Here is an 11,252-nt window from a genome sequence, read left to right as displayed (position 1 = left end):
CGCAGGGGCCGCCGCCTCCCCACGGCCCTCCCTCGGCCGCGGCTTCCGAGATGGGCCCCGGCCGCCGGTTCCACCCGGCGGGGAGCCGCGGGGCAGCCACCTCCGCCCCCGACCGCTCAGCCCGCCAGGCCGCCGCGGCCCGCCCGGCCTACCCCGACACCGCCCCGGCAGGCGGAAGGCCGCCATGCCCGCAGGGCAGCCTGTCCCCGCTCCCCGGCGGGACAAAGGCCGCGGAGCGCCCGCACGCCAACCACCGCCGGGCCGCCCCTCGGCGCCGGCCTCCTCCCGCCACCGCCGCGCCGCCCTCCTCGGCAACGGACCCGCCGCCGAGCCGCGGCTCCCGGCGCCCCGCCCCGCCGCGCCTCCTCCCCTCCCGCCTCCCGCTGCCCCCAGCCCCCAGCAGCCCCCGCGGCGCCCCGGCCCCGCCGCCGCCCGGCTCGCAGCGCCCGAGCCGCCGGCGGTTGCGAACCTGCCGCCGTGCGCGGCCCGCGGGGCGCCGCGGCCTGCGGGCGGCCGCTGGTTGGCGGCGGGGGGACACGTGAGCGGGGAGGGGGCAGCGGCGGCGGCAGGAGTTTCCCCGACAGCTGGAGGTTGCGGCGGCGGCTCCTCCTCTCCGGGTCCCCGTTAGAGCCGAGAGACCCCCCGCCTCCCCGTGCTCCTCCTTATTGACAAACACACAAAGGGCCGCGCCGGGGCCGGGCCGGGGACGCGTCTGGAGCCGGCATGGGAGACAAGAAGAGCCCGACCAGGTAGGGGCAGCGGCGGCGCCTCCTCTTTTCCGCGGGCCCTCTCCGCGGCGGCCGGGTGCGCGGAGCCGGCGGCGATGGCGGCCGGCGGGGCGCCCCGGGGGGAGGAGGAGGAGGAGGCGGGGCGCGTGAGGGCGTCGCGCCCGGTGTTGCCCCTGGCGCGCGTGTGTCTCCGCAGGCCGAAGCGGCAGCCGAAACCCTCCTCGGACGAGGGCTATGGGACTGCAGCGTCTGCACCTTCCGCAACAGCGCCGAGGCCTTCAAGTGCATGATGTGCGACGTGAGGAAGGGCACCTCCACACGGTGGGTCGCCGGCGGCGAAGGGGAAAAGCGGAGGCGATGGTGGGAGTCGAGGGGGGGGGGGGGGCGGGGACGGAGGCGTTGGGCGGCCTCCCGTCTCTCCGGGGTGTGAGGGAGGGCGGCTGTGACAGGAATCGGGTCATGTCCAGCGGGGAGCCCCGGGCCGGGGGATGGTCCCCCCCGGCCCGGGGCTCCCCGCTGAATGTGACCCGGGCTGAGGGATGGATAGTAATAACCCTTGGGAGGTTATTGCTTGGGGAGCGGAGGCTTTTTATAAATCCAAGAGGAGCGCGCTTGGAGCCGTTGCGTGCCAGCTGGAGAGAATATTGCTAAAGAATCCTTTGTTGTGGTTGTCGTACCTATGGGTTAATCCCGTCAGCCAGAGAAGTTGAAGCGGCAATAAAAGTTGCAATCCTGTCAAAAAGCAGCAGTTACCTTCTGGATGTGGGTGGAAGCAGTGCTGAATGTGACTTGCAACAAATGTTACGTGTTTGAAACTGCTAAGTGCAAGGTTGGGTGTGATTACCTGGCAGAGAAGATTCATCTTTATTTCTAGAGTTGGTTTCCTAGACTTTTGAAAGCCACAAGGATGTTGAAAGGACTTGTCATAACTTCAGTTTTGAATACGAGTTAGTTTTATGTATTATTTATTTATTTATCAACCAAGGAAATCAGTGAGTAAATGCACTGAGAGGAGTTGCATCTGTCACGTATAGTGTGGTTTCCAGTTCCAACAATGGCATTGTGTTTGTATCACAGATAGACGTGTACGGATCAGTAATATTCAGCAAAACAATACTGGTGAAATAATGAATGCAAAATCTTTAAAACAGCGTGAATAAAGTCTCTTTAACCTCCCGTCAGTTTGATAGGCAAAGCCAATTTAAAATTGTGTTTCGTTGCATTGGAAACTGAGTTGGATAAAAGCACTAAAACTTAACACAAGCAAACAAACCAAAAAACCCACAAAAAAGTGGAAAAAAATCAGCAGTCCTGAAACCAATATTATCATTGCTTTCTTTTTTCCCTGCTTGAATATTTCATAACTTTTTTAATATTTTAGCAACAAAATGTCTCTCCCTTCCCCCCTTTCTCCCCCACAGTGATCTGGTATGCAGAGCTTTAGTTGATATACATTGATTTTTGTTTCTCTACTTAAACTCTGAAACAAGGTTTAGCTGAGTAGGTTTATGAGTTTCTTTTTCCCCTAAGGTTTAAGTGGGTTGCATTTTTCACATGTTGGCAAAGTCCAGGATTTACACATGGCGTGAGATAAATACAGGTTGAGGTTTTAGGCCAGGCAGTTCTAGGCCCCAATTCTGAAATTAGGTTTGAGCTAGTAAGTAGACCTTTGTGTCTACAGAGAGAATCATTAGGGGGCCAAAGAGACACAAAAGGCCATTTGGGTGGATTTATTTATTTTTTTTTTTTTTAAGGAGTTGGAGTCCAAGAGATGGAATTGGGGCCTTGTTAAAACATTTGTTTGTACTGCCTATACAACAAAATGTTTTTCATCAATGTTGGTCAGAATAACAATACTGTGGTGTTTTGAGGACACTGTGAATGCATGTTTTGGGTTTTTTTTTTTTTCAGTTCTCCATTTTAAAGCTTATTGTTAGATTAACTTGATGTCTCAGTACAGCTCTTGGTATGCAATGGTTCTTACTTCAAAATTTCTACTGTGTTTTTTTACCAATGAGAGCTTTGTCTGTAAGACAGTGTGAAGCACTGGCTTTTTAGTTCAGAGAAATCTGTTTCTTTGTGGTGGAAGGTTTAACGTCTGCTTCCGCATGTTAAAATTCACTAAATGTGACCAAATTTGCAGATAGAAAACAGGCAATCATAGATAAGTTTAGTGGTTTTGAACGCCACTGGAAATTAGGTGCAAAGTTGATTAAAACAGTTGTGTAAGTTTTATACTAATCGTGTACAATTAACTTTACAGAAATATTTCAGGTGTGAGGTAGGGTTTGTGGGTGTTTTCACTGTTGAATAATTTTCTCTCTGGAAGAATTATGTTTTATGCCAGAGGCTAGACATGGATTATGATCTTTAACAACTGGTGGAATTGTTAAGATTAGTGAAAATAATTCTTATGACTTCTCGATTATTTTTAATATGCTTCTAGACTAATTTTTCAAAGCAGACTGGATCCTGGAGTTAAATTAACTTTGACCGTGGCAATATCACCTTGAATGGTTAAACCAAGCTGTGTTTGGATGGGAAATTCTGGCTGCTGCGGGAAGTGGTGTAAACAATTCCCAAGGTGGCTTTCTTTTCTTAGGGTTAGTACTAAAGGAGTGCCCCAGCGTGGTGCCAGTTAGATGTGCCGTGAGTCAAATGTAAAACTAAGATCCTATCTGCCAGTTGGAAATCCCTGTACCTTTTACTGTAGAACCCTTGCCAGACTTTAATTTGGTAACGTCACTGAGGATCTGAATTCTCCCTGTAGACATGACTTTTTTATTTACTTTCTAACCTAAATTGTTCTGTACTGTTGCTTGGGTACTGAGAAATTACTATGTTCCTCTTGATAGGAGACTGTACTGAATATAGTAATTTTCTATACGTGACCTTTAAAACATTTTGAAATCTTTCTAGATGAAAGATGTTGTATAAATGTAAGGAACCTAGGGCTGTAATAATCATTCCTTACTTGGACAAATCTGCTGAAGTTCATTAGAAGCATGAGTAAGGAGTGCTGAATGGAACCCCAGTGCACTGTGTTACAGAGGGAACTGGTAACGAACTCTGTATTTAGGTTGTTTAATAGTTTCCATTATAAAGAAGTTGTATGATCTCTTTGAGAAGCTCTGTTGTTTGCAAAAGCCATTGAAGTTTGGCAAGAGGAAGAGTCCTTAGGCTAAATAAGTGGTTTGATTTCCTTGCCCCATGAAATTGTTCAAGTTTTGCTGAGACGTAAACACTTGAAAATCATCAGTCCGCCTCTGTTACTTGTGTTGTACAAAAAAGTAAAGTAATTACTAGAACACTGAAAAGGCCCAGACTGGCATCACTGTAAAAGCAGCGTGGCAATGATATTATGTGAAAACCCAGAAGGGAATTACTTGGCTTCTGGGGAGGTTATAGTGGGGTGGCCGGATTTGGTCTGACTCTCGCAATTACTGCTTTGGTGAAAGAAAGTTGCCTCCATGGGCACACTACCGTTTCTTTTCTTTCTTTCCTTTCTTCTGCTCTTCATGGCAGTATCTGAATCAGAAGTACACCAATACTGGTCGACCTTCAGAATTGGGCTGGATCCCTGGACAGACCTTACTGCAGCAAGTATTTGCTCCCAGCCTGTCTGTCCTTCAACAGATGTTTGGGTCATGCTTTTCATTTTCTTGCCAGCTAACACAATTAGTCATTGTAATTTAGATGTGTTACAAAGCTGAAGGTTCAGAGTTCCAGTCTTGCTGGGAAGTACGCAAGAGGAGGCTGTGTGACTGCTCCATCACCTCTCTGCTCCATCTTCTTCAGCTCATATTAACACTCTTGTTATTCGGTTAGTGGCAGCATCCAGATTTAAAATTTCCTGTCACTGTGCTTTTCTTAATGTGTTTTTTTTTTGCATGCATACTGCGGTCTGGTCTGTAACTGCAGGATCCAGTTCTTTTTTCCGTGCTATGACAAGCCACTTCTCCATTCAGTATGAAGGATAAGCATCCGGGGGAGTGCAGTGAGAGCTGCAGGAGGAACTGCAAATCCAGCTTTTTAAACTTTGAAATGCTTGGAGTGATACTTTGCTGTGTAAATAAAGGAAAAAAGAGGGGCAGGGATACATGATCAGTTTCCTTTTTCCAAAGTTGATAGCATTCTATGATTTTTGACTTAGGAAAACAGGCAGAATTCCAACAGATATTTTTACTAATAGTATTCTCGTACCTAATAATAGGAGAAGGATTGTTGCACGAGGATGTGACTACTTTATGCTTGTTATAGTTTTATTTGAATTTATTTTTTAGAATTTTATTGCTTGCTTTGAATTCAGTAAAAACTTAATCTTACCTGTGAATCTATGAGACTTAGTGCACACTATTCAAGCCGAAAGTATTTTTCTTTGGCAAGGGGAAAGAAGGATAGAGAATAAGGAGATAAGTACAACTGACTTCTGTGAAGTCATTATTTTAAAATATTTTTTAGATCCCTCTCAGATACACATGTTGACTGTGCTCCTGTATGCAATATCATTTACATAAAATAGCCCCTGAAATTTGTAGCCAGAATGAGAAGGTCATCTCAAGTCAGGATGAATTTCTGTGAATTTGGGACGTATACCTCTTAACATCCTGTACTGCTGAAGTAGAGACATATATAACCAGCAGAAAGAGGGCATGGCTTCCGTGTCCTGTGCCCTATTGATCTCCATTACTGAATCATTCCTTTTCTCTCAGCCCGAGGTACAAATTTTGCCAACTTTAAATCATACCAGACAGAAGAGTCTGAAGTATAAGGAATTGAGATACCATCTTTGTATGTTTGCTTGAGAGTTGGTCTGTGCTCCTTGATTGTGCCTGAGTGTGGCCATTCAATATGTGCCTGTATTTTATAAGCATGTCTGACAATCTCGTGTATATGAGATACAGGTCTCTACTTGAAGCTGTCATGAGTTTGTTTTATGCTTTGAGAAGGATAAATAAATGTTTAATTTTCACTTGGATATCAAGGTCATTTTTCTTCAGAAAATATGTGCAATTTGTTTAGTCAGTTACCATCTGGATGTTTATAAGCACAGATCAGTACATTTACCGAATCTGGTATTTGTATTTCTGTTGAATGCAGTACTGCTGAGGACAGAGTTGGTGTGTGCTTCTCTTGTTGTAATCTGGTTAACATGTCTGTTTTACAAACGCTTGTTAAGGACTCCTCTTCTGCCTTCCACATGGCGCATGCGCGTGTCAGGGGGAAGGTTGTGAAGGAGAAAAGAGGAAGAACCGCCTGTCATGGTGATTTTACAAATACATGGCTGAATCAAGCTTGACAGACTGAAGAGCTGTTCCTTACTTGTGGTAGTTTGGAGAAGGAAATAGTTGCAGGAATGAAGGGAGTGGAAAGTCATACATAATCCATTCCGTCCAAGCTCTGTATGACAAGTTTTATGTTTTAGCTTAAATATAAATTATGAGAGCAGCATGAAAAATAGTTTTCTTTTGCTCTGTAGATAGCCATCAGGTAGTCTAGTCATTCTGACTTTCAGTCTTATTTTAAAAGAATTTTTAAAACTAACCTTGGAATTATTTAGGAATTTATTTAGGAATTATTTCACTGAAACAAATAGTGAAAACTTAAGAATTTGCACGCATCAACTTGAATGAGGTTTTGTTTTCCGTATGAAACGATGCAGCAATTTTATTGATTGGAGTGACTCTGTTAGATGCTGTTGATAGGTGTAGCTTGTCTGGGCGATAGAGAATGCAATGGGCAGCCAATCAAAAATAAGACAAAGCTTATATTTAGAAAGACTACATAAGTAGTTGGTTTTGTGAGGTTTTTTCTGTGTTTTTTTTTTTTAAGGTTAATTCTGTTGTTAAATCTTTGTAGTTTTGAATCTGACAGGTATTTTAATCCATTACTCTAAACAGCTCATGAAAAAATGTGCTTTTTTTTTAAGCATGAGCTTGGTATTTTTGGTTTATGTTTGTTCGGGTATTTTTCTGAACTTTCCTAATGTCAATTATAGCTGAGCTTTTTTTTTTTCCCCCGCACTTCCCTCTTTTAATGCAATCTTCCCAGAACAAAATGAATAGTATTTCATTCGATATTGGGCTAAGACCCAGTAAAGCCTGTTTGATCCAACTTTGATAGTTGATTTAAACCTAGTTTAGTTGGGTTTTTTTTGCACCATGTTGAAAATAATAGTTATATCAGCATCATCTTTGGCCAGACATTTAGGTAGCTGTCACTGTGACTTGACCTTCTTTGTGTATATACCTTGTGTAATTGAAGAAACAAACATCAAGCAGAAAGAAACCTATCACTTTCTGTAAACTTTCTCTCTTCCCCTCCTGTAATAACTAATGATGTCAGAGCTGCTGAACAGGAAAGAAAAACTTCTTAGGTCTCCATTTCCAAGATCTCAGATCTGATCATGGATTTAGGAGATACACTTGTTAGAATGACAACTTTGTTAATGGGCACTGCAAGGACTGAGCTTGGTTCTGACAGTTCAGAATGGCTTGTTTAACTGAATTGTACCAAAGCCAAGCAAAATAGATTAGCATTTGTTTTCCTCAGTTACTAAAGTAGTAAAAGCTTTGAATATGTTTGGGTTCATTGTAGGGATGGTTCTAAGGAGGCTAACAATGTCTGATTTAGCTTACCTGCGTTGCCCTAGGAACTTGGAATGAAAAGGTCTTCCAGTGAGTTAGACCCTCTCCCATACTGAAAGAGGATCAGTAAACCTGGACAACTTCTAACATAATGTTTGTCCTAACAAGCCTTTGGTGAAGGAGACTGTAACCCCTTTAGACAGCTTATTTATAGTGCTTTTTACCCTTGGTATTTTTCCAAATATCTAACCTTTCTGTTCAGTAAGATAAGTTGATTTGTATTCCCCCTATCCCCAATGATCACCAACTGTATTTGTAGTTCTTTGGTTATTGGGTTATAGTTTCCACGTTCACCCATTTTCTCACTAAGTCTTTCTTACAGAAACTGGTAGTAGCCCAGAACGAGGACAGACCTTCAGCTGAGTAATTTCTAGTGTAAGGTTTAGTGGGCTTGTGCCTTTCCAGAGTCCTGCTAAATTATAATATCTGGTGTTGGTCCTGCCTGAATGAGCATTTTCCTTTTGTGCAATAGTATCATGAGGTCGGCTTCTCCATGCCGTGAGACCTGCTTGATCCGCTCAATCTGGTGTCCTTTGTGTCCTGTTGTTACTTAAGTAGGGCTGGTTTTTATACAGTCGTGGTGCCTTATGCTGTCTTTCTGGATTTCATTGTTCTGGTTTTTGAGTCATCATAACTCAGGATGTCTTGGCAGATAGAGCTTACCACCTTTCAGCTTGGTGCTGTTTGCTTGTTCTATTTCTTGTTCCTTTGTCCAAAGCATGATTAAGAATATTAAATAGCATACCTGTAGAATCTTGCTATAAATGCTGTCCTACATCTACATCTGGTGGTTGAGAACTATTAAAAACAAACAAAACAACCCTAATTTTGAACTGCATTCTGCACAACTTTGTCCAGTCCTAGTCTAGCTAGAGTGGAAGAATGTATTTTTTGATTGTGTCCCATGTCAAAGACTTGGGACATGTATGCTTTTCTCCTAGTCACTAGGACAATTGGTCCATTAAGAGAGAAACTAGACTGTGTCAAGCCAATTGTCTCTGTCGTAAAGGATAGAGCTCTCAGTTGTTCAATAATTTCGCTCTAGTATCTTTCTGAAATTCGAGTTAGGCTGAGTCATCTACTACTTCCTGCATTTTTACTTACACATCTTCTGATTTCTCTTTTACTTTTCTTTTTTTCTTTTTCTCTTCTGCAGTACTTGATGACTCCTTCCATCTTCCTATAGTTCTCTAAACAATATGTTTCTGAGGGTGAATTTCATTAAATGCTGTTGACTGCCATATATAACATTCAGTAGCCCGGTCTGTTTCTTATTTTAACTAGTACTCCATCCCCTTGTTTAATCTGGTTATATGGAATTAAACTTTTGTGTAGAGACTGAAGCAAAGAAGCCTTTATGCCATTTGGTATTTGCTTTCTTTCCGTGTTTGACAATGGATATATTTCTTTCTTTCCGTTTCCAGGATTAAATACTTTCCTTTGGGGGCATAAGCAGTGTGTGTTTCGATGTGTTCAGCTTGTTGTTTGTTTTTTTTTTTGGGGGGGGGGGGGGGAGCAGGAAAGGAAATGTCATCTTTGTTTTTAGTGCCACCAGTGGTATTCTTGCTCATTGCCTCTTTTCTAGGGAAAATGATTAACTGTCCTGGTCTAAACCTACCGGGATTTGAATAAACACCTGCAATAGATTAAGTATGTTAAAAGAGAAGTCTAGCTGGTAAGAAGAAGGTCTTGTATCACCTGTAGAGTGACGAGAAGATGCATTTTTCTGCCCCATGACAACTTTCCTTTTCTGTTGTGGACAGCCGCTAGGCCTGTACCTGTTTAAAACTTGATACAAGTGTCTACTTTTCATTTTGAAAGTCAAGTTAGGACAGTATGTTTTGCAGAAAATTTCTCAGAGTATCAAATGATGTCTTGTCTTGTTGGCTGAATCAGTCAGCTACAAAATACTTTCAAAGTAGGCTAGTGGAATAAATATTAAGCATTCATTTTTTATGCTTTCATGCAGTAGCTTATCCTGGTGTAAGTGGGACAGAGAGATCCTGAGGATTGTCTGTACTCTCTGAAGTGCATTCCACTGGTATGTGGTACGTTGATGTAGAGCAGGCTTGAACTTGGAGAGTTCAGCTGCAGAATGTTGTTGGTAGGTTTTTTGGCTGGCAAACTTTCCATCAGAAGTCAGATTGAAGACTACAAGATATGACCTTGAGGTCTGCTACAAGTTTTTTCTTGTTTTCTTAGGAGTTGGGGAGTGGGCAGGAAATGAACAATTGAAAATTTTCCCATTCTAATTTACTGGAAGTTTGGGACTTATCTTAAACTTCTCTGTAATGCTTGAATATATTTTATTTGAACTGCATAGTTCAAATGACAGTGCTTGGTAGAAAAAAAGTGTGCGAATGAGTAGGGGGTTTAAAATTTACTTTAAAAATAGAGTTCCTAACTGTAAAAGCTGAAAAAAAGTGGATTTGACACATTCAGTGAAAAGAAAGTTTCTTACAGGTATCATTGAATTCCATGATTAGGGTCATGAGCTAGAAGTTCTGTAATTGATTAAGAAGGGAAAAAGAAAAGGTGAGGGGCTGATGATTATTGTGGCGTCTTTTTCTATTAATATATCTCTTTTCTGGAAAGCATTACGGAGACTTGATTTTCTTGGTAAAGTGTGTAATCTTTTCCCCTACTTAAGGTGGACATCTTTGTGGAGCTGGCTCTGAATGGAAGAAGTTTCTAGCATGCCTGCAGCCTTCTAGGAAGATCACACTTGCAGCGCAGAACAAATAAGATAGGTCAGAAGCAAGCTCCTTCCTCTTTGCTCACAAAACTAGCTGTGCCAGTGTTCACTCCATTTTGTGCAACAGTAACTGTTCTGCTGCATTAGTATGAACGTCATGTTTTGCATGTGTTTTTTGCATAAGTATGAGAAGCATCACAGTTTACAGGAAAGGGACAGAGAAGCAGCCTGGAGGATCCAGTCCTTTGTGGGATTGGAAGTTGGGAGAGGTCATGTCCCCATGAATCTCAAGGATCTAGGGGTCTGAAATGCTGTAATCACTGCCTTCTCTGCAGACTCCCAGATACTACCTCCTCAGGGGATGTTGTTAAGGAAATTGGGCTTCCTGACCCCTGCTCATATGTAGCACATTCTCATCTAGGAAACATAAATTGGTTATACCCATATGTTTCTCAAAAAAGATATTTTCAATGTAGCTATCACTTATGCTGAGCATTGGTGAACTAGTTTGTGGCATATGGGGAAGAATTTCTAACAGTCTGCAAGAGGTTGAAGCATTAAAATTGGTTGATGGAAAAGTAACGTTTGATGGCTGCTTTAAAAACTGTCCATGAAGATGAATGTGGGTATTCTAAAGGTCCTGATAGGGATATCTCTTCTTAGGGCAGACTGTTGTGCAGCGTACCAGTTGTCTTCAGGAGACTTGCTGGCCTCATCTGTTAAATGTCATCTGGAAAATAGGGCATTCCCTTTAAGGGAATGATTAAATAGGGACACTGCCTCAAGGGGTAGTTTTCTGCACATTTCTACAGTGACTGATAAAACTGTATGGATCTTGTAAGTCTATTCTAATTGAATCAGCTTTTATGGGAAGAAAAAATTGCTAGAAATGCACTGAATGGATGAATTCCAAGTAAATGATTCACGCTGTAAAACAGTGAGGAATATGAAGGTGCTGGAAATCAGAGCTGTCTGAAAGCTAGAATTAAAATCCACATAAGATGTGTAGCAATTGCATTGTAGCTCTGCAATATGCATATGGGTCTGTGTTAGGTTTTCCCATACAGACCATGAGCTCCATTGTTTGCACTGTCATAACTATTCAGCTGTATTATTTGCAGAGGCAGCGTAATGTACTGTTAACACTCTGGGATGTGACAGAAGTGATAGTAATGAGAAAAA

The 11,252-nt window shown here is 42.9% G+C and overlaps 1 protein-coding gene across 2 annotated transcripts in view; it reads left to right on the top strand.

Moving 5' to 3' along the window:
* Window positions 1–543: 543 nt before the first annotated feature.
* Window positions 544–11,252, top strand: part of YAF2 (YY1 associated factor 2) — a 30,148-nt gene continuing 19,439 nt past the window's right edge. The window contains exons 1-2 of one of the 2 annotated variants that reach the window (XM_086610686.1): window positions 544–749; window positions 925–1,049. In XM_086610686.1, the coding sequence (XP_086466812.1) occupies window positions 1,015–1,049 (35 nt within the window). In that variant the 5' untranslated portion in view covers window positions 544–749; window positions 925–1,014. The remainder of the gene's footprint in view (window positions 750–924; window positions 1,050–11,252) is intronic. The other variant, XM_086610687.1, reaches the window with a different exon arrangement.

The sequence above is a fragment of the Tauraco erythrolophus genome, chromosome 4 (genome assembly GCF_009769465.1).
Source record: "Tauraco erythrolophus isolate bTauEry1 chromosome 4, bTauEry1.pri, whole genome shotgun sequence".
NCBI lineage: Eukaryota > Metazoa > Chordata > Aves > Musophagiformes > Musophagidae > Tauraco > Tauraco erythrolophus.
This window is presented reverse-complemented; position numbering and strand designations above follow the sequence as displayed.